General features: G+C 42.2%; 1 protein-coding gene and 1 pseudogene across 5 annotated transcripts in view; both read left to right on the top strand.

Annotated features, from left to right (window-relative positions):
* The window catches only part of WDFY4 (WDFY family member 4), a 382,372-nt gene extending 361,371 nt beyond the window's left edge, over positions 1-21,001 (top strand). For all 4 annotated transcript variants that reach the window (XM_072627574.1, XM_072627546.1, XM_072627553.1 and 1 more), the window contains 5 exons: positions 506-685; positions 7,186-7,368; positions 11,159-11,240; positions 18,379-18,490; positions 20,496-21,001. In XM_072627574.1, coding sequence (XP_072483675.1) covers positions 506-685; positions 7,186-7,368; positions 11,159-11,240; positions 18,379-18,490; positions 20,496-20,562 — 624 coding nt within the window. In that variant the 3' untranslated portion in view covers positions 20,563-21,001. The remainder of the gene's footprint in view (positions 1-505; positions 686-7,185; positions 7,369-11,158; positions 11,241-18,378; positions 18,491-20,495) is intronic.
* Positions 21,002-23,654: 2,653 nt separating this feature from the next.
* On the top strand, positions 23,655-26,818 carry LOC140516600 (RNA polymerase II-associated factor 1 homolog pseudogene; annotated as a pseudogene). The gene has a single exon (XR_011971398.1). The product of XR_011971398.1 is annotated as an RNA polymerase II-associated factor 1 homolog pseudogene (transcript).
* Positions 26,819-27,598: the final 780 nt, after the last annotated feature.

The following is a 27,598-nucleotide window of genomic DNA, read 5'->3' as shown; positions in this document are numbered from 1 at the left end:
CTTTCTCCTGTCTTCACAGCAGACCAGTAAATTCACCAGAAAGACACCAAACTCTTACAACTATTTAACACAAATTAACCTTTTTCAGAAATCCCATTCTTTAGAGTTTTCTCCTTAGGTTTATCTTCCCAGCTAAAATGGTCTTTCCAGTATAACTTCCAGCTCTTTGAAGGTGGAGGTTATTCTTTTTTGACTTTCTATTCCCCAGAGTCTAACATACAGTATAGACAATTGATATGAATTAATAAAAACCTTTCCTAAAAAGTTTTTTCTCTAGTTTCTCTTCCTTCATTCACATATATTCCTGTTAATCCTATTCCTTTCTTTGCCCTTTTGGGACAAGACAAAATGGGGTGTTTTTTTTCTTTGTTTACATCAAGAAGAATGAGTTGAGTGTAATGGTCCTGAGAAATGGGAAAAGTTCTCTGCTATCTGTCAGGGCAGCTATATTGAGGGCCATGGTAGATGAACTCCTCTCGAGATTTCTTGGGTTTGTCTCCCCCAGGCACTGTATGGACACACAAAGTCCGTCACCTGTTTGGCAGCTTCAATGACCTACAGCCTCCTTGTGAGTGGCTCCTGTGACCAAACGTGCATCTTATGGGACTTGGACCACCTGATGTATGTGACCCAGCTCCCCACTCACAGAGCTAGCATCTCTGCTATTGCCATCAGTGATTCCACGGTAAAGTCTTCACTTATCATCTTTCTTTTGACATATCCATGAACATTTCATGATAACTTAATGGGTGCTCTTTCCAAAGGAAAACATTTTGAGACAGTGATGAATTGATTTTCTTTGTACAGGGATTGCTAATAGTATCCTTAATGACGACAGGCTACATTAAAAGCAGAGTTGTTGGTTGAGAGACTAAGTAGAAGGAAACATGGAGGCAGTTTGATTATTATTTTTTTTAAATTTGAGTCTTATTTGGGGGTATCATGTGGGAGAGGGGGAGAGAAAGAGAGCCTCATGGGTACCAGAAAATAGAGACAGGGATATCTAGCACTGAGCAGTTTTTGTATGACTTGAAGGTATGTGATTTTTATGTAACTTGGTTTGTCCTGGTTGGGTTTGTTTTCCCCAACATCAAGGAAAGGCAGAAACACCAGATGTGACTGATTAGGTGGTTGGCCAGTCAGCAAGGCGTGTGTGGCCTGACTCAGCAAGCTCTGGGCTGTTTCACATACCAGAAAATTACCCATTTCTCCATTCCCCTCCCTTCGCCTTCTGCACAGAGAGGGGTTCTTTCTTGATCCCTTAAAATAAGAAGTGTCATTCTAGAAGTAGCTCCAAGGGGTTAAAAGATTGTCTAGCTAAGCTGGCTGTCCAATTAGGTAAGGTAAGATTCTGTGAAGATGAAGACTTCTCCATAGTTGTCAGATTTGGCTTGGTATGTACAGCAGCCCTTCCTAGCCCTGAATTACATTGTACCTACATGCAATGTAAAGGTCTTCAGGCTGTCACAATATGACATGCATTGCTCCTAATTCTAGTGCCTTCCCCCTAAGTATAAGTAAGCTAAGTATATAGCTTGCTTTGAATTTATTTGTTGGGAATCTTTTGCCTCTTTTTGTATCTCCAGTGTTTAGCAGAGTGCCTGGCACAGAGTAGACACTTAACAAATGTTTATTGATGATTGATTGATTTTAAAAAAGAAATAAAAAACACAATTTCAGTTGTGTTTGCATTTGTATCATGAGTTTGGTGGCATAGTTTATGCTGAGAAACAAATTTGGAAGAGAATACGTTAATGTAAGAAGATATTTGTTCCAGCTTCATGCAAACCTTTCTGAGCTGACTCTGCTGCTCCCCTCCCCAAGGCTTTTGGAGCTTCCTGAACTGGCTCTCCCTTTTTCCAGCTTCCTCTCCTTGACATCAATCTTCTCAGTCCTGTAATTTCTTAAGACTTTTTTTTCCTTTCTCCTTTTCCCATCTTCTTGGATTGGACTTGTACATAACCTACTCCTCACTTAGAGGTTCTGGGTTCCTACTTTTATTGTGTCTGTCTGGTGAAGCCAATAGACTCCCTTCTAAGGATAATATTTTAAAATATATAATATAAAATACATAGGAATAAAGGAAGCCGATGACATTGAAATGGTTATTAAAATATGAAATAAAAGTTTGCAACCCCCAGTTTAAGAACTCCTGTGTCAACCAATCCTCTGTTCTCTATTCATCATGACACAGCCTTCATATGAATTCAGATTCCATTCTGAAAAGAACAGAAATTCCCAAATGACAGGGAAGTCCCAGGAAGAACTACATGGGAGCTAGGAATCTATTCTAAGGTCTGCTATTTTGTCCCAGATTGGCTTCATTCATTCAAGCATGTATTTATTCAACAAACATTTATTGAGGGTATTCTATATACTTAGGCAGGCAATCCTCTTATTGGCATTATTATAGCATAGAAATCCCATATCACACATCTGTCAAGGGCTGTGGCTTTCACCTGGGTAATATACAAACTAGATATACTAATGAGACACCCATAAAGACTATAAGGAAAGTGGCACTTGGAGTCAGCCCTAGAACCCAAGGAGACTGTCAAAGCAAGGAACAATAACTCACCACTCCCATGGTTGTAGTACATCTCCTTTCTGCCTGAGAAAGTAGCATGAGACATTTGGATAAGGAGAAAGTAGGTATGTGGGGAAGGATTGTGTGTCTGGGAAGGAAAGGAGACTCTTGACCCTAGCTGTGTGGCCCTGAGCAAGTCACTTAAACCTTTTTGTCTCAGTTTCCTCATCTATAAAATGAACTGGGGAAGGAAATGGTAAACCACTCTAGTATCTTGGTGAGAAAACCCCAAATAGGGTCATAAAGAATCCATCAGACACAACTGAAAAGTGACTGAACAGCAAGTAATTGAAGGTAGCTCTCATTCCCTCTTTCCCCCCATCCAACCAGACTTTCTTCAGGTTTAACGTCTCTGATTTCATCAACTGATCCTTGTACGATATAATTTCAAGGCCCCACACCATTTCTTTGGCTTCCTCTGGACCTACTCCAGCTTGTCAACATCCTTCCTAAAATGAGGCATCTGTAATTAAACCTAATATTCCAGACTTCTCTGAGCCTCAGTTGTCACAGCTGTAAAATGCACTCTATATTCTAAAGGGCTCTTTATTCTAAGATTCTAAGGCTACTTATTGCAAGTTGTAAGTCAGTCTTCTCGGCCTGTTGCCATGAGTTTCTCCCAGACACATATACTCAAATCTGCAAAATAAAGATCTGCCTTATGACAGGTTCTACTGTGTTTTAATAATACTTGAATAAAATAACAACTGCAAATAAAACTAGTGTTGGTTTTATTCATTACTTTTATTTGTATTCAGAGGTTCCTCTGAGGAATCTCTGTTATCAGGAGGGATCAATCAGGGCCTTGGCTACTGTGCCTGTTTTCAATGAAACAGGACAGCAGACTGAAAAGTCATAGCGGAATTGGGAGAAGGAGGGGGGATACATAGTACTCCACCTTTTTTGCATTAATTCTGATCTCTAAGTAGCAGAGTGCTTCTGAAGTAAATTGATTGAGCTGTATCCTTACCAGTACCCAGCCTGTCTGAACCCCTTTTGTGTCTTGCTGGTTTTCAAAGACCAAAACAAGAGTCCCAAAGCTGTCCTCTACATTTCCACCCCACTCTTTTGCAAAGGGGCAATAAGCAGGGTCATGGGTCCATTTAAAAAGACTAAAAAAGGAAGTTGGCACACATTAAGTCAACAAGCATTTATTAAATACCTACTCTGTACTAAGAGTGGGGCAAGTGCTAAGGATTCAAAGAAAGAAGAAAATCAGTCACTGCTCTCAAGAAACTTACAATCTAATGGGGAAAACAATATGAAAACAAGTACATACAAACAAGTTGTAAACAGGATAATTTAGAGATAATCAAACAAGAGGGAAGGAACTAACATGGAGTAGGGAGAGGTTGGGAAAGGATTCTTTGTAGCAGGTGGTATTTAGCTGAGTCTTGGCAAAAGCCAGGGAAGCCAAGAGGAGGAGATGAGGAAGGAGATAATTCCAGGCATGGGGGATAGACAGTGAAAATGCCTGATGGTGAGAGATGGAGTATCTTGTGCAAGGAACAGCCAGGAAGCCAGTGTCACTGGGTCATTGACTACATGGCAGTGAGCAAAGTGTAAGAAGACACAAGGCAGATGAGAGTCAGGTCATGCAGGCCTCCAACAATTGGTCAGTTATTCTATGGAAGATTTATAGGATGGAGTGTATTAAGTATCACCTGGTATGGATGGGTTGTAGTCTATCCACATGGATAGAGGTAATGACTCACCCTAAGGAGAATGCTTCTATGTTTTGAAGTAGGGTAACCTTAAAAGGATGTTGTACTCAAAACCTCTCCCCTACCAACTAGTTACTGCTGCCTGAAATTCTGCCCAGATTCCTTTGGATTCAGATATTGCTCCATTTTAAATTTTAGGAAGAAGGAGAAGAGGTACCTCCTAGGATGTGATCTCCTGGAGGGAAGGGGCTCCTTCATTTCGGTCTCCATATCCTGAATTCCTAGTACAGTGAGTGGCTTATAGTGCTTAATAGATGCATGTTGATTGATGGATAAATTGAATCAAGAGTCAATAACAAGTGCAGTGACTGTCTCATTTCTGCCCTTGTATTCCCAATCCCTAGTAAAGTGTTTGGCACATAGTAGGTGCTGAGTAAACATCTTTTGATTGATTGATTAATTAATTGATCCACCACATCCAGCTGTTATCTACCAGAAATATTTTAGTATGGGTTAGTTGATCTGGATCTTTGCAACTCAATGAGAACAAGTTTCAATGAGGAAAGGGAAGAGGAAAGATTGATCCAGAGCTTAAGGCACTAAGCCTTCAGAGAGGTTCTCCCCTCACTTCCTAGTGCAGAAGGGTTTATGCTTGGAGGGGGAAAGCCTGGAATGGGAGCAACGGGTTGTCAGAAGGAGGTTCACCACCAACATAGAGAAGGGCCCTGAAAGAGCAAATGGATGGAGACTGAAGCTAGTCTTTGACTGCATTTTAGTTCTATTTTAGGGTCCATCTTGCTTTTCCTCCTATATAGATATGAATGCCTATTCCTGCCCAGTCACTGTAGTTTGGAAAGTATCATTTCTGTGGGCAAAAGGAACATGCCATCTTTTTAATCACTTTGCTCCATGAGTCTTCAGTCAACATTAGCCAAGAATTGATGGCTACTGTGGTGTCATTGGCAATGCAGATCTAGAAGTATGTGGAAAGAGGCTAAGACCAGCCAGCATTTTTGCGTCTAGTCGTTGAAGGTGGCAGCATGTGATAGGGCTGCAGGAGACATGGGGGCTCAGGGCCTCCCCAGGCCCACACCCTGAACCATCCAAGTCCTTTTTCCACACTGGCAACTGTGTTTTAAAGAAGCCTTTGCTGCTCTGGCAGGAAAACTCTCCCTCGTGATATAGAGATCCCTGGTCCAAAAGCAGAAATGAGGAGATACTTTTTTTTCCTTAATTCAGACCAGATGTAGGCAGTTAATATAGTGAATGACAATAAAGTCCCATCCAGAGCACAGCAATATGCAATCTCCTCATCTATGTTTGCCAGTTCCTAGAATGCATCTCAGTGAAAAATTCTGATGTGAATCCATGAAGAAGGAGCTTGAGCAAAGAGTTTAATCAAAGGTCAGACAAAAACCAACAATGGTAACACATTAATAACTGAAGTGAGTATAAAACCACCCCTTACCATCAGAAAGAAGGCATCTTGGCTGAGACCAGGCAATCCTAATCTCTGCAGGAGTAGTTGTCTTCCCCTTTCACTGTGTGTATTTGATGACTACAGAGTTAGACAAAATGTGAACGGTGGACTTGAAGGTGTTTTAGGATCTTTGAGGGAGGGGAGAGTACATAGACTCTTTACTCTTTGATTTCAGTGGCAAAGGAAAATCCCTTTCCCAATATAGATTGGTAGATTCATCTATAACTTATCTTAAATAGTTATCTGGGGCACTTAGATGTTAAGTAACTTGAGTCCGCTGATTCCAAATCCGTTTCTTCTCTCTTTACATTCCTCCATGCTTCCTGGTCTCCTGGGTCTGCGAAGGGGATGCACATAAGAAAATTCAGTGAAAAAAGCAGTAGTGACACCCAATCCACTCCAGCAACATTAGGGGCCAAACTTTTGGTTTGTGCCTCTTCCTTTCTTCTTGACACTGTGGATCTCCACTCTTTCTGATGAACATTTCTAGTATCTTCAACTCAACAAACACTGGGCTCTAAAAACCAAAGAAGTTAGGAAGACCTGAGTTGAAATCCTATCTCAGACACTAGCTGTGTGACTCTGGGCAAGTCACTTCACCTAATTCAGCCTCAGTTTCCTTATATGTAAAATAGGGATAAAAATAATACCTCCCTCATGGGGTTGTGTGAGGGTTAAATTTCATACACACACACACACACATAACCCTTAAATAAAGCACCATGTAAGTGTTTATTGTTATCATTGTCATTATCATTGCATATTATTACTATCCCAGCTCCAAATCCTATGAGCCTGAATATTGGAAAGAATCTGTGGAAGGGGAATTAAACTTACAAGGTTTTGAGTCCAAAAGAGAAAATTAGAACCACTTGGCTGAAGTTAGATACAGGGAGATTTTAGCTCTATATAAGGAACTGGTTTTGTTATTCAGTTGTTTGCCTGTATTCAACTTTCATAACCCCATGGACCTGTCCGTGGGTTTTTCTTGGCAAACATACTGGAGTGGTTCGCCATTTCTTCCTCCATCACATCCCCATTTTACAGATGAAGAGCTGAGACCAATAAGGGGTAAATGATTTGCCCAGGTTCATATAACTAGTGTCTGAGACTGGATTTGAACTCAGATCTTCCTGACTTCAAGCTCAGTGTTCTACATGCTGTGCCACCTAGCTGCCCTCCTCAGCTGTCCAAAAATTGAATGGACTGACTTGGCTAGAAAGTGGGTTGCAGAGGTTGCATGACCACTGGTCAGGTATGTATTGGAGACAGTTCATACTTCATATGCGGGTTAGACCAGATGACCTCTGAGGTGTCTTCTAACTTTAAGATTCTCTGATCTTGTGGTCCATGCATCTGGCAGAGCCCCCTAGGAAAATCCTAAAGGAGACACCATTGTGCCAGAGCTAATAGTTGGCCATTTTGAATGATTGTTTTTTGGTTTTGTATTACAGGGAGATATTGTCTCTTGTGCTGGAACCCACTTATATCTATGGAACGTTAATGGCCAGGCTCTGGCAAGCATCAACACTGCCTGTGGGTCACAAGGAGATATCCAATGCTGCTACCTAACAGAAGGAATGGACTGGGATGCCAGCAACATCGTCATCACTGGGAGCCGGGATGGCATTGTTCGAGTAAGTGTGTCATGGGAAGGAGTTGGCATCCTGGCTAGAAACATTTTTTATCTCTGGCCTGTTGGCTAGGTCAAACTTATACTATTGTATATTTAATGTGCCTGTTTCCCCTGCGCTACCTTCCCAAGAGGAACAAAGTGCAAGATTTTGACTTACCTATTGAAACACAAATATGATTAATTATAGAAGGAATCATAGGTTTTCTGAATGAGACTAATGGAGAGGAGATGCCATACTGATTGAGGATGCACCTGGGTACTGAGAAAAGCTTGCTTGCATCCTTGAGCTATCTTAATGCCTTTGCACACGTGGTCCGCCATGCTAGAATGCCTTTCCCTCTTCACTGTTGTCTTCTTTGATCCCTGACTTCCTTCAAAACACAAGTCAGATGATGTTCCTTTACAGGAGTCCTTTCTTGATGCTCCCAGGTGCCCATGTTCTCATCTTCTTGAAATCACTGTGTAATTAGCTACCATAGTGGATAGAGTTCTAGACTTGAAGACAGGAAGACCTTCATTCAAATCTGCCCTCTGATACTTTCTAACTCTGTCACTCTAGGCAAGCTACTTCACTACCATCTGCCTCAGTTTCTTCATCTGTAAAATGGGAATAATAACACCTACCTCCCCTAGAGTGTTTGAAAGAATAAAATGAAATAATGTTTATAAAGCCCTTTGTAAAATTTAAGGCACTATATGTCAGATATTATTAACTGTTATTGTTACTTTGCATATACATGGTTTTCACTTATTTTTGTATATGCTGTATCCTCCCAGGAGAATGTAAGCTCCTTGAGGTCAGGAATTGCTTCATTTCTGCATCACATCCATCAGTGCTTACATGCATCATTGCATGTAATTGGTGCTTAATAAATATTTGCCAAATTGAATTAAATTTTCATTAAACATCATGCTAGTCAGGGCAAGGCTGATGTTCATTCCCTAGAGCTTATGACTCTTGCATTAGAGATTTTGCTATAAACAGAGGCTAGTACAGTCACATGCCCATGCAAGCATGCACACACACATGCACATACACACATGTAGACATTCAACGTTCTAATGAGTGTTTAGATGATGATGAATCATGGAGAATTGCTTCATGCTGCACAATAAATTTCTCTGTGATGTCTCTTCTATCTCCTGGATTTGTTGATTCAGTGAAATCTAATACATGAGTAGTGTTAGTAGCCCAAGGAGGGATTTAATGTGGACAAAGGTCTCTTTTACTTAATGCAAGCTAAGAGCACATTTGTTCAGCACTTTCTCTCTGTATCACCAAAAAGATAATGAATATCGAAGAAGAATATCCTATCAGATTTGTGATCTCACTGAGATTTTGCCAAATGTTATCTCTGGAACTGAGCCACATTCTAAGGGTAAAATGAAGAACACTGTGGATTTTAACCAAACTTACTCTTTGACCTTTTTGACCTCTTTTTTTTTGTATCTCAGCTTTTTTCACTTGAAAATATATATCTGGGACCATATGACCTGAGATAAGTCATTTACCTTTTCAGGGATTCAGTTTCCCCCACAGGTAAAATGTAGAGGACAGATTTTTATTAAATCATAGAAAATAGTCTTTTTCCTCATTGTGCAGTTTGAGCACCAAGAGGAACCAATCAGTGGTTCCTGAGAAATTTATCAGACTTCCAAATAACAATAAATTCATCCTTAACTCTAGCCTTAGCCCCATTCTTAGTTCAGACCACCAAAACATTGTCTTCATTGGCATTTTGGTTTTCATAACTACCCCTCCCATCTCTGTGGGCAATGCTGGAGCCTGAAGAGCATAGGATTTTCCCTCAGAAGGCCTAGGTTTGAATGCTGTATCTGCTACTATTTATCTGCCATGTAACCTTGGATAAGGTACTTTTCTCTCTACATCTCCCTTTCCACCCCTATGAAATGAGGGTATTGGTCTAGGTTAGCTCATATCGCTTCCACCTCTAAGTCTGCAGTGACAGAGGAGCACAAGACTTTTCCCTGATTTAGAGATTTGCTACTGTTCAGTCATGTCCAACTCTTGGTGATCCATTGGGGTTTGTTGATTTTTTATTTGTTTGTTTTCGGGTACTGGGGAAGTTTGCCATTTCCTTCTCCAGCTCATTTTACAGATGAGGAAACTGAGGCAAACTGGGTTACGTGACTTGACCAGGGTCACACAGTGTCTGAGACCAAATTTGAACTCAGATCTTCCTAACTCCAGGTCCCCCAGTCAATTCACTGGCCACTTAGCTGCCCCCAAAATACAGAGATACCATGGAACAATGGAAAGAGTGCTGGCTTTGGAGTCAGAAGACGAGTTTGAATCTAGGCTCTGCTGCTTCCTACTTGTATGTCCCTGGGCAAGTCCCTTAACTTCTATGAACCTCAGTGTCCTCAGCTATAACATGGGAGGTGGAATATGGGTTAAATGATCTACCTGTAAAGTCCCTTTAACTGACAAATCTATGATACTAAAAAAAATCTTTATCAAAATTGAAAGGCAAAATTATATCTTCATGAAGGGTGAGCCCATTTGTACTGTAATTATGAGGCAGCAATTTTCCCTACACACACACACACACACACACACACACACACACACACACACACACACACACACACACACACACACATCTAGGTGTAGGTTGCATTTTCTTTCTCTGGAAGCAGAAACAGAATTAATAAATTCAGTGAAAAACATCCATTAAGCCCATAGATGCAAAGCAAGATCACAGTGTCATAGAACTTGAGTATTAGAAGAGTCCTCAGCACCTATTTAATCCAGATTTGTCAAATGTAGCAAAGCTCCTGGGGAAGCAGATTAAAATACAATTGGTCAATGTTGAACAAAATAAAGAAAAATACAACACAACATAGAAAATATTTGTTTGTGGTTTTCTGAGTCAATATGGAGTCTGCAGGGATCCATTTCTAATCAAGCTCCACCCTGCTGCTCTAGGTCAACTCACAGAGGAAAGGGATCTCTACTATAAAATACTCAACAAATGGTTGTCCAGCCTCTGCTTAAAGAGACCTCCAAGATGGGGGGGATCCATCACCTCTTAAGGCATCCCACTGGACAACTGTAATTGGGAGAAAATTTTCCCTGACATCAAACCTCTATTGGTGGCTTTATAACGTCTGCCCATTTCTCCTCCTGGTTTTGCCATCTGGGGCCAAACTGAATGCTAGCTCCTCCTTCACATGAAAAGTGTTTCAACTATAGTTACTATGTCTCTCTCTACCCCCCTTCCCCATTTACTCCAAGCTAAACATGACTAGTCCATTCATCCATGTCAGGTAAATATAAGGCTCTTCACCATCCTGGTTACCTTCCTCTGGACTATCTCCAGTTTATCAATATCTTTCTTAAATCATGGTTCTCGGCATTTATGAATCACTTGAAGGTTTGCAGAACACTTTGCCTATGTTATCTCACTTGATACTCATAATAAACCTATAGATTTGGTGTTATAATTAAATCCATTTTACAAATGAGGAAACTAAGGCAAACAAAGGCTAAGTGACTTGTCCAGAGTTAACACAGCTAGCATCTGAGGCTGGATTTGAACTTATGTCTCCCTGATTCCAAGTCTAATCCTCTACCCACTGTTATCACACTCATTGAACTGTTTGTGCAAATGGGGCTCCACCCCTACACCCAGAACTCTAGGCTCCAAACATGAGAAGAGTGAGTGAGTCAAGCCTCCTCATTATCCCCTCCAACTACGTTGTGGTTGCAGTCTAGGCCACTAAGCATGCATCACCCCCTCACCATGCCTTCTCTCTCTCCTGCACAGATATGGAAAACTGAACATGTGAAGACATCTGGTCACGGGGAAGGGCCCGAGTCACAGACAATGGAATCTCCAGTCCAGAAAGGTATTTGAAGTGCTAGGGCCAAAGAGCATATTCTCACATTTCCTGCTCAAGTGAAGGGTCAGTCTGCCTGTCTTTGGGCTGATGCAACTGAAAGAACAGTGCCAAATGTGAATTTGGACACCAGGTGAGCAGCGGTGGCAGCCAACCCCTTTCCTCTCTGAGACAAGCACTCACTCTGCAGATCTCAGCCCTCCTCCTTAGCCACATGGAGGGCAAATTGGGGGAGAATGGACAAGAGGCCCTCCAGCATCACCATAAATTCTTAGAAGTGAAAAGAAATATTTTCTTAATAGGAATTGCTTCATGCACATGAGCATCAGAGTCTTAAAAAATGTATTTTATTAGCAAGAGATTAAATCAAGCTGCTGGAATAACTCACTGTAGGTCCCTGTTCCCAGCAGCACAAAGGATCCAGAGCTCTGGAAATGCCAGTTTGGCTCATCTGTTCACCGTCAGTAGGAAGGGCACCACTGACTCTGGCCTTACATCCAGAGCTAGCCTGGGTGTACTCTGTCTCTCAGTAACCCAAACTCACCTACACAATGTTCTGTTTCCAAAACACAGGCACTCCCCTAGGGCTAACGCTGTTATTTAGTCCAGTATGCATGCTCTCTTGGGGCCAGCAGCTCTGGCCTCTCTCAGGAGAAGGTTCCATCCAGCTGGCTGCTGTCCTGTGCAGCTGGGCTGCATGCATTCAGCAGGGAACCAGGCTTCAGAATTCCTAGTTCCCTTAAAGGGCCATCTCTTTCTACACAGAAGAATCATTTCAAGTCCTTTCTTTGGAGAGAACATATTTCAAAGCCTTATCCTATCCCAGCCTGGCACAATTTGCCAGCTGTTATGCCACACCATTCCCTTTAGGAAAGCCACCTGTGGCTTGCTAAGCTGGGATATTGTAAGTTCAAAGCAGCCCCCCACCTCAGCCCCAGTGCTTTTCTACTCATTAGCTCAGGTCCATAAAATCATTGGTTTTAATGCCAACTACTAAAGACAATGTCTTCCTAGAAATAAGATACCCCACCCTCTATAACATACACTGAATCTGTAACTGTGCTTTTATATCAAGAGGAAAAGGAATGTTTTGTGCAGGTGAAATTCCCAGATTACTAAATCATACACGTTTGAATGTTCAGCCTTTTAAAGTTTTATGCAGTTGTCACGAATTCTTTTTAAACTGTGCCACATATATTCCTACTTCATTAGAGAAAGCATAATAGTCCTAGTCTAACCCTTTTTCTTGATTACTTGGAGTCATTGTGAATATCACCTACTGCTTTGGAGAGGCAAGAAGGTCCTGACCTTGGATCTCCTTAGTAGTGAGGAAGTCCTTTCTACCAATGTATATCAGCAACTACACTGCAACTTAGGATCTCAGAGCAGAGGGTCTGAACCATTTTGTGGGTCCTGGACCCTTGGCAGTCAGTCTGGTGAAGGCTGTGGACCCACTCTCAGAATTATGTTTTTAAATGCATAAAATTAAATACATAGGATTACAAAGGAAACTAATTATATTGAGCTATACTTAATATATAGATAGATATAAGTATAACTATAAATGGACATATAGGTATAGATGCAGGTGTAGGTACAGATATAGATGTAGATAGAAATAGAGATAGATACATAGATAGCTACATATATTTTAAGTTCACAAACTCCAGGTTAACAACCCTTGATTAAAAAGTTGCTTTGAGCACTAAAAAATTTAGAGATTTTTTCAAAGTGACATGGTCAGTCTGTGTCAGAGATGAGACTTGAACTTGGGTCTTCTGGACTCCAAGGCCAGCCCTCTGTGCACTGTATATCTCATTTCTGAATCAGCTGTTGAATTGTTTTGTAATACAGGGAGGCTTTCAAATGCTACTGGTGCCTGTAAGACTATTTGATGCTGTCCTAAGTATCGGCAGACTTTTTATTTATTTGTTTGTTTGCTGGTGATTCCAATATCTTTTCTCTCCACATCAGCCATCCTTTCCCCTATGTCAGCTGTCTCTTCTCTCTAGGTCACCTGTCTCTTCTATCTCTGCCAACTGTCTCTTCTCAGGATATCAGCTTCCTGCAGGACCTCTCCTCCCTGACAATTGCTTTTAATCTGCTATGATTTTGTCACCAAAGAAAACAAAATAATCAAGCCAGTTAAATAAGTTACCTTAATTTTACCCATCATTTTAAATAAGTGTGGCCTAAGTATGATTCTATGCCTCTCCTATGGGCTTTCTGACAGATACTGACTTTTGACACATACTAGGTGACTCTGAATAAATCAACTTTCATCTCTCAATGCCCCAGGCCAAACGTGTCAAACACCAGGTCCACAATGCACCTGAGTGTGACCAGAGACAAATTAAAATGTAGTTCCTGTCTGATTTTAATGAGCTGATGTATTAATAAAAAAAGAAATATTTAAACAGGTAGAGTTTTCTGAGTCAATATGCAGCCCATAGAGATCTTTATGTACTATTTGGGTTTGAGACCATTCCATGAGAATATCAGTTGCATCAAAGGTGATGCTCTGCATTGGTCAAAGCAGCTCCTCACTAGGAGTTTCCTTAACTTAAATTACTGTGATTAATTAAATCACAGGTCCAGTTCCTTTTCCTTATATGTTTAGAGAATTTTTACCTCATTCCCTTTTCCAATTCTTCCTCCACATATCTACTGAAATAGCTTTCCTGACGCACTGGTCTGACATTCAAAAACTGTCAATGGCTCCCTGCTGTTTAAAAACACAACAAAAAACAAAACAAAATGATAAAACTGTATCCTATTTGCCCAGGCTTTTAAGACCCCTCCAAAATCTTCTGTTTCCTTAGTTTGTCTGATCACATTTCAGGACACGTAGACTACAGACCCTCCAGACAGAAAGAGGAAATAGACTTGGAAAGTAATGCAACCTTTGTTTAGAGGCATCAGAGGTTGAGATAGGAGACCAGTTTTATTCAGACATCTTCCAGGACTCTCTGTCAAACCGAAAGTAACTGATCATTTGATTGGCTTAATGACAAGTGCAACTCACAAAAAAAATGAAGGAAGCAAACAGGGGAACTGCTATTCTATACCTGATTCCCAAATTGGTCACTAGGGAATAAAGGAGGAAAACATGATAGAGATTAGTACTTGGGATAGAGGAAAAGAAAGTCAAGCATAAACTGACATGCTTCCTAGGTTTGATAAATCAATTGACCTGAAAAGGGTCTGTAAGTTTAGTGAGAGTCAGTTGCATGATATGGCAGCTGAAAAAGCTATTGCCATCTTTTATTTTTATGAGATCTCTGGCTTTACTTAGAAAGGTACAATATCTAAACAGGCCTCAAGACCACAGGTTCTCCACCCATGAATTCTAGGTTAAGGAAGAGAGCAGCCCCACCACATTTGGACTTTGTCAGAACACATCTATAATAATGTGTTCAATGCTACATTTTGGAAAGTTCATTGATAATCTGGAAAGTATCAAGAGGAAGGTAACCAAAGTAGTAGAAGACCTTGAGATCAATCTATATATGGTCAATCAAAGGAGCCAGGGTTGTTTAACCTGAAGTATAGATGACTTAAAAGGGACACGATGGTGGCCTTTGTGTATGTGAACCACCATCACATGGGTGAGGAATTATATGCAGGTTCTTTTTGTTGGAGTTGTGAGATGAAATTGAAAATAAGCAAATTTAACCTTGAATTAAAAAGCTCCCTAACAATAGAACAAAGTGGAAGGGTTGCCTCAGGAAGCAGATGTATTAGTAAGCACCCCAACATACAGAGGGTCTGCTACCACCGGTTCTTAGTTCTGTACTCATAAAAGGAAAGGCAACTTTTGAGGGGTTAACAATCACTTTCATCAAACACATGTACCATTCCTTTAACCAAGCACATATATCATTCACCTAGTTCAGGAAAGTCAGCACCCTGAACTTCAAAGAAAACACAGAGAAATCAAAGATCAACAGACATGACTTCCTCTGCTTGACCATCAACAGACAGGTCCAACTGTCTGACCTTAGTTACCAGAGAGGGAAGCACCAAAATCTGGGTTTTCCAAGCTGGGAGGCTCCTTAGTGTCTTCCCAGAGTCCTCCTCTGGCCAAACAAACACTTCCAGTATGCCCCAAAGTAAAACCTCACCCTCAGAGTATTTATACCTTTTTTAGAGCCAGAGGGCATCCCAACCCGTGAGAACTAGTGCCTCATTAACAAAAGGTGTGGGTCTTCCTACAAATCTTCCCTAATCAAACTCCCTGTAATGGGCAGACCCATTAATGGGTAGGGAAGATCTTTAATCACATTAACAATATAAATACATATACTGTTTCTAGTTAAAGAAACTCTTATTTCTGTACTTTACTCTTGGTTGATAAAGGCAAGATTCAATAAGAGGCATTTGATTATACTAAAACAAAAACAGCAAAAGATCCCACTTTGTTTGCCATCACAGCATGGGGCTGTGCTTTGTCTCAGGTCTTCAAGCAAAGCCTGAAGGACCACTTGTTGGGGATGTTAGAGAGAGGATTCTTGTTTAAGTAGGGGTTGGATGCCTTCCAATTCTGAGATTCTGCCTATCTTTGATCAGGACAAATGGTGCTTCCCTGATGTCATTCTGTACACTCTTCTGCTTTGTGCATTCATACAGCTCATCCCCAAGCCAAGAAGCCCCAATATATAGAGTACAGGGAACCAGGGTATCACCAATCTGGTGCCATCATTATCTATCTACCTGGTCTCTTTGTCATGGGGTATAGAATTCTGTAGAAATAACTTTTACTTATCAGCCCATCACATACCCAATAGTCTCAAGTCATATTGCTTTTTAAATTTCTAAAAATCATTTGATTTTAATTTTTTTAATTCTGCTTTACCTTCTGACTAAATAAGGTTATAAATTCATAGGAGTTTAAGATGGCAGGGGGCTTTGGGATTATCTAGTCTAACCATTTCATTTTCATAAGTGAGGAAACCCAGAAGTTAAGTGACTTAACCAAATTAATCTCTTTAAGGAAAAAAAAAGTACCATATTTATCCTTGTATATCTCCCACTTCACCCCAGTGTTGATGAGAGAGGAACTAGTAAAGTTTATTGGCTTCTCTTATGAACAACTAAACAATGGGATCTGGTTATCATATTGCAGACAGCAGTACAAGCTTCTGTCCCCTTTTCAGGGCTGGAAGTTGGGCCATGTAAGTTAAAAAAGGCTATTTCTCTGCCCACCCTTTCTGGTTCTTATCAGTTTCTTTATCTGTCAAATGGGGACAAAAACCCTGTACTTCTTATCTCACAGAGTTGTTGTGAAAATAAAATTATGTCTGTATGAGAATATAAAAAGAGCATATAAGACAATATGAATTAACTAATTAATCACTATTTATAACTATTTGATTTTAAAAAATGGATATCACTTTCTTCTCAGGCTTTCATATGGTTCTATAGCCTGACCACTTAGGCTGCCATTAGGTTGATTTCATACCAGTAGGGGGCCTCAAGTACACACCTTTCATCCTTGATTGTAGACTGAGGTCACAGATGCCAGAGGTCACTCCTATTATAGTAATGAGTGACTGGGAGGAGTATGATGTAATGAAAGAAGGCCATTCACTGGCTAATAAAATCCAACCTAGTCAACAGTTTAGAAATAACAAAAAGCGCAGAATGCTCCAGCCTAGCCAGTCAGGGGTCTTTAAGGTTTGAGCTTAATGAAAGATCTTGTTACTCCCCTCACCCACAATGTGCTGTTCATATAACAATGATGATGATGATGAAATAAGAATAGTTCCTAACATTTATATAGCAAAGTGCTTTACGTATATTATTTCATTTGATCATTTCCTGTTTATATTAGCTCAATATGAAAATGCAGTATATAAAAATTATACATGTAGCCATTCCACATATGTGCCTTTTATTTGGTGGTTACTTACGATATAGACTGGCTATATATTCTGTAGATTTCACCAAAGTTATGCTACAAGTATTCAAAATACCATCCTTGAATCATGAACCATACTATATCAAAGTACAAAATAAGAGTTCAATTACTACATAATATTCCATGCATGTGTAATTCAAGGCAAGGACCGATGGACAATGAGCACTCATTCAGATTCCTCTCCTCCTTCCCCCTCCTTTCCCCTCCTTCTCCTTTGTATTATCATTATATATACAGTAGATCATCAATAGGATGGGAGATGGAACTGGACCCGTGATTTCATTAGTACTGGGAACTTCCAAGTGAGAAAATTCATTCCACCAATGCATATCAGCACCTTCTCTGAAATGTATTGTCTTAGAGAGTTGCCTAGCACTGAGTTACTAACTATCCAGGGTCACAGAGCCTGTTATGTGCCAGATACAGGATTAAGACCCAGATCTTCCCTGACTTTGAAGCCAGATGTAATCTACATATTCTTGCAAACGCACAGTTCTCAACAATGTCTTTATCTGTCATCCATTTAAATGCATTTCATAAAACTGGATTCCCACTCACAGGCTTCCTTGCATACCTGCAGGTCAGAACCTAAGGTGTGTTCACATCCCCAAAAGTACAGCCATGCTCTAATCCAAGCAAGAACTAAAATGACCAAGATGGCTTCTGTATGATTTTATCCAGGCAAATGTACCCACATCTCACGCTTCACATTTAAGAAAATAAAATTAATCCCCAAATGTAGCCATTAAAAAGACTGAAGTAACAATTATTGAGTTATATTTTTAAAAAATGTTTTCTGCATTTAATTATTGGTTTTGTTAGGAGAGGATTTAGATAAGTTGATAATGCTGGCTTTATGTAATTTATTTTTACTAGGCAATTATGGGCAGCATTCTATCCTGGCAGCAAGGTATTGTGGGGCATCTTATTAAGCACAGAGCCAGTAAACACTGATGAACAATTTTGCTGAACTAGGCATGCAATTTAGAAAGCAATAATACAGAAATCCAATTTAGGACACAATTGATACAGTAGCACGTCAGCACATGTAACTCTCATAGCCCACAAATTAAATTGGGATAGCCCTTTTTGCAACAGCACAGGCCAAGATTAAATGTACTTCCCTCCCACAATTTAACAACTTGCTGACCACAAACATAAATATGGGTGTGTGTGCGTGAGGATACACAGTTGTTTCTAAATGTGTGTTTTTAAACCACCCAACAGGTAACAAGTGGGAAAAGAACCTAGCTTTGTGTCGAGAGTTGGACATCAACGTCGCTTTGACAGGGAAATTGAACAAAAATAATCCAGCCATCACAGCGCTGGCTGTGTCCAGGTAACTTGGGGCTCATCTTTGTACCTCCAGCAGAGGGAGACTTTGCTAGCTCTGGGATAGCAAGTAACTTGTATCTTCTGATGGTTGTCTATGTCATCCATAAAAACCATAGACAGAGCCCACTCCTACCTTGTCTCTCCCTACACCCCCAACGGATCACAGATTTAAAGCTAGAAGAAATCTCTAAGGTCAGCTAGTCCAACCCTCTCACTTTTACAGATGAGAAAACTGAGTCACATGGCTAATGGCACAAGGATAGTAAGCATTAGAAGTGACTAGGATTTGAACACAGGTCCTCCAAGTGGTCTTTTCATTGCATTACAGTACTTCCTGTGTTCTTTCATGTTTCTTCCTAAGCATTGTTGGGCTTGTTGATTAAGTTTAGGGTTTTTTTATTCATATGCATATATATCATTTACATATACATAATATTCATATACACACTGGCTACATTTCTTGCTCAAAGATCAAGCCTTAAACCCAATTCACTCTGGAGCTCATAGACTGGACAACAAGTCCCCACCCACCTAGCACAGAGTGAATGTAATAACTAAATAGTAATTGTTTCTCTTTTACCCAGGAACCCTGAGGGTCTTTCCCTCCTAGTTTTATTTTATTTATTTATTTTTATTAAAAGGGTCATCTCTTGAGTAACATAAAGAAGCCTATTCATTGAATGCGTGTATCTCACTCAAAGTGAGAATGGGATAAGACTTAGCCTGAAAGGCCAGGGTTTCCCATTGCATCCTGATGAATATCAGGCCACTGGATCCAGATGACTTAGGAGAAGAAAGTGATGTTGGTGACCTTGCACAGCCCTCTCTCATCCAAATCAAAGTCAACTGCAAGTCATGTCATCATCCTGATGTCATGGTCCTCTTTGAGAAGGAAGGACAAACAAACACAACAATATATAATGTTCATATACATATAACCACACATACATATATGTTTTGGTGATGCTTTTTTATATCACTGTCAATTCCCAATAACATGTGTGCGTGCGCACACACACACACACACACACACACACACACACTTATTAAAAAGAAGTCAAATAAACTAACACACTTGCTTGCTATTTGTCTTTCATTCTCAAAGAGGACCATGACATCAGGGAGGTAATGCCATGACATGCAAGTGGATTGGATTTAAGTGAGGCAGGGCTGTGCAAAGTCACCGGCCTCACTTTCTCCTCTGGAGCCATCTGGGTCCAATACTAATCATGTTGGACAATGTATGCTTCATTCTGCATCCATAGTCCACCACCTTTCTGCCAAGGGGAAAGAACTATGTTTCACCTTCACTCCTTTATAGCCAGTATTATTTTTTTCATTGATCAGAATTCAGAGGCTCTACCTTCTGGTTTGACAGAGGGTGAGATGAGGGGGAGGGTTCCCATCTTTCTGGGGGGCTTTTTGTTTCTGTTGCTACTGAGTGGGTAAAGACCATTTTGGAATGAACATCTTTGATTTTTTTGTCATAATTCTTCTTATAGATTTAGGAAATAGGAAGATAGGGGAGGGGGAAGTAAAAAAGGAGAGGGATATTATTCTCTGAGTCCATGGCACTATCTCTCAGTATCCTTCTACTCAGACCTACTCCCAAAATAATCTATGACTGGTAATAATATTTATGAGGCAATCAGTGGGTAGAAGTCACTATTCTATAGGACCCAGTTCCCTAAAATTGCCCTCTCCTGAAGGAGACATGAATCTGGTCTTAACCATTTCTAGCACTGAAATTTTTAGATGCTCCAGCAAGAGGCATGAGAGTACCCTTGGCTTAAATTACTCTTTATTATATAATTGTTTATCATATACATAGTAGGTATCACGAAATGGATGAGCATCATTGGTCTCTAGGATCCACTGACGTGTATTTATATATTTATACGTATTTTATATCTAGTATTTGACTGTTCTTTTTGTGTGCTTATAACTAGCAAAAAAAAGACCTTCAGGGACCTACCTACAACTCTGTAATCTTTTCTTTTCTTCCCAAGAAATCAGTCTAAACTCCTTGTTGGTGATGAGCGAGGGAGAATATTCTGCTGGTCCAGAGAAGGGTAGGAAAGCATGGTGAGCACGTGGAAAAAATCAAAAGTGATGCAGCCCAAGATTACAACATGCATTGTTCAAGGGACTAAAACAAAACCAGTGGAAGCCTGAGTTGTGTGTACTATATGAGTTCCATGAGTAAGATGATCATATTAGCTCTCTTTAATACTTGAAGAAAACCACACCACGAATATGAAGACAACAAGAAATCTATTTCTTTCTCCATGTAATACCAAGCTATTTATAAATTTTCATTCCAATGATGTATATCCTTTATGGAGGTGAAAATGGAAGGCAAATGTGTAAATGTGGAATCATTTTTGTGTGTTATGGAATAAAACCTATGGAAGTGAGAATATACAACTGGATTGCACATAAGTTATGTGACCTCTGTAAAAGAGTTTTTCATAGTGAATAAAATGATGTTGCTTTCTGCAAACTAATGGGAAAATATGGAATTGTTTTTACTTTATTATTTTCCCTCAAAATATAGCAATTGCATTAAGGTGGATCGCAGTTGGTTTGCAGTATCCTACGATTTCCAATCCAAGTGGACCTGCTGTAAATTTAATAGGGGCAAGAAACTCCTGAGGAACAACTCTGTCCTTCCTATGGTCATCTTCGTCAGCATAGTATCCTCTCTACTCCTCTACCTCTGCCCTCAGCTTTCCTTCTGGAATAAAAACTTGGGGCAAATCTAGCTGAGCCTATGGATCACATGAATGAAACAATGGATGAATGAAAGAAAAAAGCATGGTTTTTGTCCTTACTATGTGCAAAGCAGTGTGCTAAACACAGGGGATATAAATAGAAAAGTCAGACAATCCCTGCTCTCAAGGAGCTCACATTTGAATAGGAGAGACAAAAATATATGGGATTTTGCAACTGCTATGCATATGGAAAGGCCCCAGGGTCTTTAGGGCACTGTGGCAAAACATTCTTTCACGTCTTTTCTCTGGATAAAATCATATCAGATTCTGATACTGAACTGTTTGGCAGCTCCAAGAACTTGGTGACAAGATAAGACTATAACACCTGCAGGAGCAGTTGACAGGTATGACTTCCCAGGGTGATGGCTATAAACATTAGGCTGGAAGCATTACTATTCCAAGGCTCTTGGGGTCAGCGTCCTCGGTTATCTCTATTAGGGTCTTAGAAGACATAGTAGTCAAAGGGTGGGAGACCTGCTGGCACATACTGTCTCCTGTCTTTCCCTCAGGATGCCTTGGTGCTTTAGGTAAGCTGCTTGTCTACCCTATGAAAGATGATAGTGGGTGAGGAGAGGTGGTCCCTTCTCCAGGATTTCTCCACTTAACAATGGCTTCAGGGATTGGAATGGTTGCAGACATGGTGGCCTAGGAACACTGTCTCCATTAGCATCTGAAGGGAGATGGTGGTCAAGCAACATGCTGTTAATGATTTTGACTTCCCTTACACGTGCTGTCTCCTATCCCTCCCCAAGAATATCTCACTGCTTCAGCTAGCCTGGCTCATAAGCTATACAGGACAGAATTTGATTTTATGGGTTTCATTATTACTTAGTGTTGATATATACTGTGTGTAGGGTACAAGCAATCAAGTCATAAGCTTTATACCTGTGCTCTTTCATTCTCTCTCTCTCTCCCTGTCTTTTTGTCCCCATCTGCGCTCTGTGTATCTCCATCTCTGTCTCTCTTATGTACATGCACAATCTGCAATTTCTACCTCTCCCCATAGCATTTCCTTAGAGAGGTAGACAGTAGCAAAGGGTAGAGGAGAGGAGGAAAAACTGAGGATTGGAGGAGACAAAAGGAAAGGTGAAGAAGAGGTGGGGTTTGAGCTGAGTCTTGAAGAAATCCAGGAATTCTAAGTCTGAGTTTGGGAGGGCAAGCGTGTGTAGAGGGGACTACTTCCTAAGGCATTTGCCTTAGAAAAGGTAGGAATTTTTAAAAAGCTTTAAATGCTGAACAAAGAGTTTATATTTGATCCTAGAGGTAACAGGAGACCACTGGAGTTTATGGAGTAGTGGGGGTGACAGGAGCTGTTCTATACTTTATAAAATTACTTTGGCAACTGTACCATAGATGGACTAGAGTGAAGAAGAGATCTGAGTCAGGGAGAACAAGGATACTGAAAGAGGCAAGAGGTGATAAAGGCCAGAAAAGGTGATAAAGGCTGTGTGAGTGGAAAGAGGGGGATGTACGTGAGTGAGGATGCAAAGAAAGAAATTGTAAGATTTGGCAGCTAGTTAGATATGTGGGATGAGCAAAGAGAAGAGGATGATATTGAGGTTGTGAACCCAGGTGACTGGAAGGATACTGATATCCTTAACACTAATGGGGAAGTTCAGGAGAGAGGAAGGTTTACAGGAAGGAGATAATGAGTTTGGGTAATATTCCCTGTGGAGATCATAACTGAACCCATGGGAGCTGACAACAGGAACATGTTAAGATCTGCAATACTTTACATGTGTTATTTCATTTTAATTTTCACAACAAACCTGTGAGGTCGGTGCTGTTATTATCTCCAGTTTATAGACAGGGGAACTGAGGCTAGGAGAAGTTTAGGGATTTGCCCAGGGTCACACATCTAACAAGGGTCTGAAGCAGGATTCCAATTCAGGTTCAACTTTTGAATCTAATGAAAGAGTTACACATACACCTATATCCATACACATACACATGCATGCATATATGTGTAGGTGCACGTGCAAACATACACATATTAAGGAACAGTAAAGTAATACTGCAAAACTTCAAGAAAGGAAAGAGAGGAAAATTTACCCTGTACCAACTGATTTGTGAACAATGATAAATGATCACCAGCTTGCCTTAACAGTTTGTTGGCAGAGGCAGGGCCACAAAAAACCATTAGAATAGGTTTCCCTTTAGAATGCTTGCCTTTACCTACCAAGAGCAATGGAATGACCAGAAAAGACTGTTTTTCTTCTAGAAACGCAGATGTCACTGACTATGTCTGCGCTGAATATGAAGCGTTCCTGCTACTTGAGAAAACAGTAAGAGGGACTTGAGGAATATCTCTCTGCTTCCCAAGTCATCACCAGGATAACTTTTATATAGTGCCAGGCATTATGCTAAGGGGAAAAAGTTCCTCTGCAAATGGAGGAAATAATCCAAGAGAGAATCCCAAAAGAAAAGGATTTCAATGGGCAGAGCACTGAGAGAAGAATGCATTAAGGGGGAAAGAATGAAGACCTCATCCCCTCTTTGCTGGACCACTTCAATGGCTTTGATCTCCCTGACTCAGATCTCTTCCTCCCTCCAACCTGTCCTCTATGGAGTGGCCAAAATAATTATCTAAAGTGCAGAACGATCACATCACCGTAAATCCAACCATAGAATCCATGGAAGATAGAAGATAAAACCCTAGAACATGACAAGTTACAAGGACATGGGGAAGGAGGGAAGCCCGACACCGTCGTCCACACAAGAGTGCCTTGGATCCAGGACCCTGTTCCAGGTTGTTGAGCTGTGAATTCAGCACTTCATCGATTACACGATCACTTAGGTGTTTGGTCAGTGTCTGGCACAGCGTAAACTCGGGGGACACGGAGACAAAAGGGAGAAGTCCCTGCCAGGAGCAGGGGGAAGTGGGAAGGAGGAGGGTCGGGGAGGACCTCCCGGAGAAGGTGAGGTCAGAGCTGACGCCGATGGCACACAAGGGATGGTGAGCCCCGGAGGTGCAGGCTTCGAAGGCTCTCCCCTCGAGGGATTGCGCCCCGTGTTTCGCGCTCGTCACCCTAGCTACTTCGAGTCCCCGATGTCTCGAGGACGTTGGCAAGTCCTTTGGTGGGACCGTGAAAAAGAAGGTCGTGTCTAGAGGGAGCGGAGGCGGGTCTCGGGGGGTGGCACAGCCCCGGCACCCGATGGAGGCTGGCATGGAAGGGACGCGGCTCAGCCAGCCCTCGCAGCTAGCCGCAACGCTTCGTCTGCCACTGCGGGTGGTGGGCTTCACTTAGTTCAATGTGAATCACCGCCCTCGAGCCCCCAAAAGGAACCCCTGCTGTGTGCCGAGGTTACCCAGACAGAGGGGGCACGAGATCTCTGCGGCATAATAAAGGGGAAGCGCGTGGGCACCGGGAGGAGGGGGCTCGAGGGCGCTGAGCAGCATTTTTAACGTACCAGGCGCTAAGGGACGAAATGAAAATTAAAATGGGCGCCGGCGGAGGAGGCGGAGGCCTCCGCACACGGCCACCTGCTGAAGAACGCTAAGCTGAGCGGCTGGCGCAGCCTCCCATTGGTCACAACCTCCGCCACTCAAGGCAATCCCGGATATGCGTCACTTTTAGGCCCAAACTCCGTGTTGAATAGGGCCTCCTCTTCCCTCCCAATCAGGCCAAGTCTTGCACGGCTGACCAATCATAAGCTTTATCTTCCAAGAAGACCCGCCTCCTCTCGCTGTGGCGAATCCGTCTCCCGAGAGTTTTAAAACAAATTAAGGCTGAACTACATTTCCCAGAAGGCATTTAGCCGCGGTCGGTAGTTTGGCGTTGGCGTCCTAGCTCTTGTCTGCTGACTGAGGGCCGGCCCAGTTACTCCCAATACTCGTCCTCCTCACCATGGCACCCACCATCCAGACCCAGGCCCAGCGGGAGGACAGCCACAGACCCAACTCCCACAGGACCCTGCAGGAGAGGTCCGGCGTGGTGTGTCGTGTCAAGTACTGTAACAGTCTGCCGGACATCCCTTTCGATCCCAAGTTCATCACGTACCCCTTTGACCAGAACCGGTTCGTCCAGTACAAGGCGACCTCTCTGGAAAAGCAGTACAAGCACGACCTGCTGACGGAGCCGGACCTGGGAGTCACCATCGACCTCATCAACCCGGACACGTACCGGGCCGAGCCGGGCGGTGCCCTGGCTCTGGCGGATGAGAAGTTACTGGAAGAGGAGGTCCAGGCCCCGGCCAGCTCCAAGAGGTCGCAGCAGCATGCCAAGGTCGTCCCCTGGATGAGGAAGACGGAGTACATCTCGACCGAGTTCAACCGCTACGGGGTGTCCCACGAGAAGCCCGAAGTCAAGATCGGGGTGTCGGTGAAGCAGCAGTTCACCGAGGAGGAGATCTACAAAGACCGGGACAGCCAGATCGCGGCCATCGAGAAGACCTTCGAGGACGCGCACAGGCCCATTTCTCAGCACTACAGCAAGCCCAGGGTCACCCCCGTCGAGGTCATGCCCGTTTTCCCGGACTTCAAGATGTGGATCAACCCCTGTGCCCAAGTGATCTTCGACTCAGACCCGGCCCCGAAGGACACCAGCGGTTCTGCAGCCCTGGAGATGATGTCTCAAGCCATGATCAGGGGGATGATGGATGAGGAGGGCAACCAGTTTGTGGCCTACTTTCTACCGGTGGAAGAGACCATGAGGAAGCGGAAGCGGGACCAGGAAGAAGAGATGGATTACACCCCAGAGGATGTCTATGATTATAAGATTGCGAGGGAATACAACTGGAATGTGAAGAACAAGGCTAGTAAAGGCTATGAAGAAAACTACTTTTTCATCTTTCGGGAAGGTGATGGGGTCTACTACAATGAGCTGGAAACCAGGGTCCGCCTCAGTAAACGTCGGGCCAAGGCTGGTGTGCAGTCAGGCACCAATGCCTTACTGGTGGTCAAACACCGGGACATGAACGAGAAGGAACTGGAAGCTCAGGAAGCTCGGAAAGCACAGCTGGAGAACCATGAGCCGGAAGAGGAGGAAGAAGAGGCCCCAGGCTCAGATGAAGAACAGGAAAAAGGAAGTGGCAGTGAAAAAGAAGCGAGTGAGGAAGAGGAAGAGGAGCCATCCAGAAGCGAGAGTGATGAGCAAGAGAAGGAGGAGAGTGAGAGGAGTGGGAGTGGAGAGGACCAAGCTGAGGAAGAGAGCAGTGAGGATGAGGCTCGAGCAGCCAGAGACAAGGAGGAGATCTTTGGAAGTGATGCTGACTCAGAGGATGAGGAAGAGGAAGAGGATGGGGAAGGCCAAGCCAAGGGCAGTGGAGAGGATGAAGAAGAGGAGAGTGGCAGTGATCAAGAGCCTGGGCAGCACAGCCCCAGCCCCTCTCTCCTCAGTGCCAGTGACCACTCAGCCCGGGAGGATGGTAGTGAGGGGAGTACTTCTGATGCCAGTGAGGAGGCCAGTGACAGTGACTAAGGCTCAGAGGCCCATGGAGGGCCACCAAACTGGGCCTCTCTAGCTCAGGTACCATTCTCAGGAGAAGGAAAATACCTATTCCTTTTTTCCCCCCAACTTTTGCTGTCAATAAAGGCATTATGTTTACAAGTTGAAAAAGAAAGAACCCAAAAATGAAAATGAGAGTCTCTGCCCTCAAGAAGCTATTGGAAGAGACATACTATCAGGGAGATATCCTGACCTAGGGGTGGAGAACCTGCAGAGGAGGCCACATGTGGCTTTCTAGGTCCTCATGCATTTGCCTTTGACTGAATCCAAACTTCACAGAACAAATCCCTTTAATAAAAAAATTTGTTCTGTAAAACAGTCAAATCAGTCGAAAGGCCACACCCAAGGCCACATATGGCCTGAAGGCTGCAGGTTCTCCACCCCTGGAAACACATAAGCATACACAAAATAAGATAATGAGGTGGGGCAGAGGGGTGGTGGAGAATCACTAGTAGCTGGGAGGATTAGTCATAGTATGAAAAAAAGACAAAAGGATGGCATAGGGCAAGAAGGGAATTGAGGCTAGAGAGTGATGGAAATGTAGACAAGATGAAGGGGAATAATAAGAGAGAAGGTTGGACAGATTGGGGATTGATTATGGAAGGTCTTGGACACTATAATTAGGGACTTCTACTTTATTTCACAAGCAATGGGACACCACTGGAGGATTCTTGAGTAGAGGTCAAATGAGATCCAGAGTTATGTTAAGATTACTTAGACAGTGGTATAAAGAATGCTCTGGAGAGAGAGACTGGAAGCAGAAAGGTCAATGAAGAGATCACTGAGGTGCTTCCCTAAAACAATTACAGTGTGATAGGGAGAGAAAGGAATGAATATAGGAGATTATAGAAGAAATTAGACTGGGAAATTTATAATAATGCAGGAGAAAGG

This window comes from Notamacropus eugenii, chromosome 1 (assembly GCF_028372415.1).
Source record: "Notamacropus eugenii isolate mMacEug1 chromosome 1, mMacEug1.pri_v2, whole genome shotgun sequence".
Lineage (NCBI taxonomy): Eukaryota > Metazoa > Chordata > Mammalia > Diprotodontia > Macropodidae > Notamacropus > Notamacropus eugenii.
This window is presented reverse-complemented; position numbering and strand designations above follow the sequence as displayed.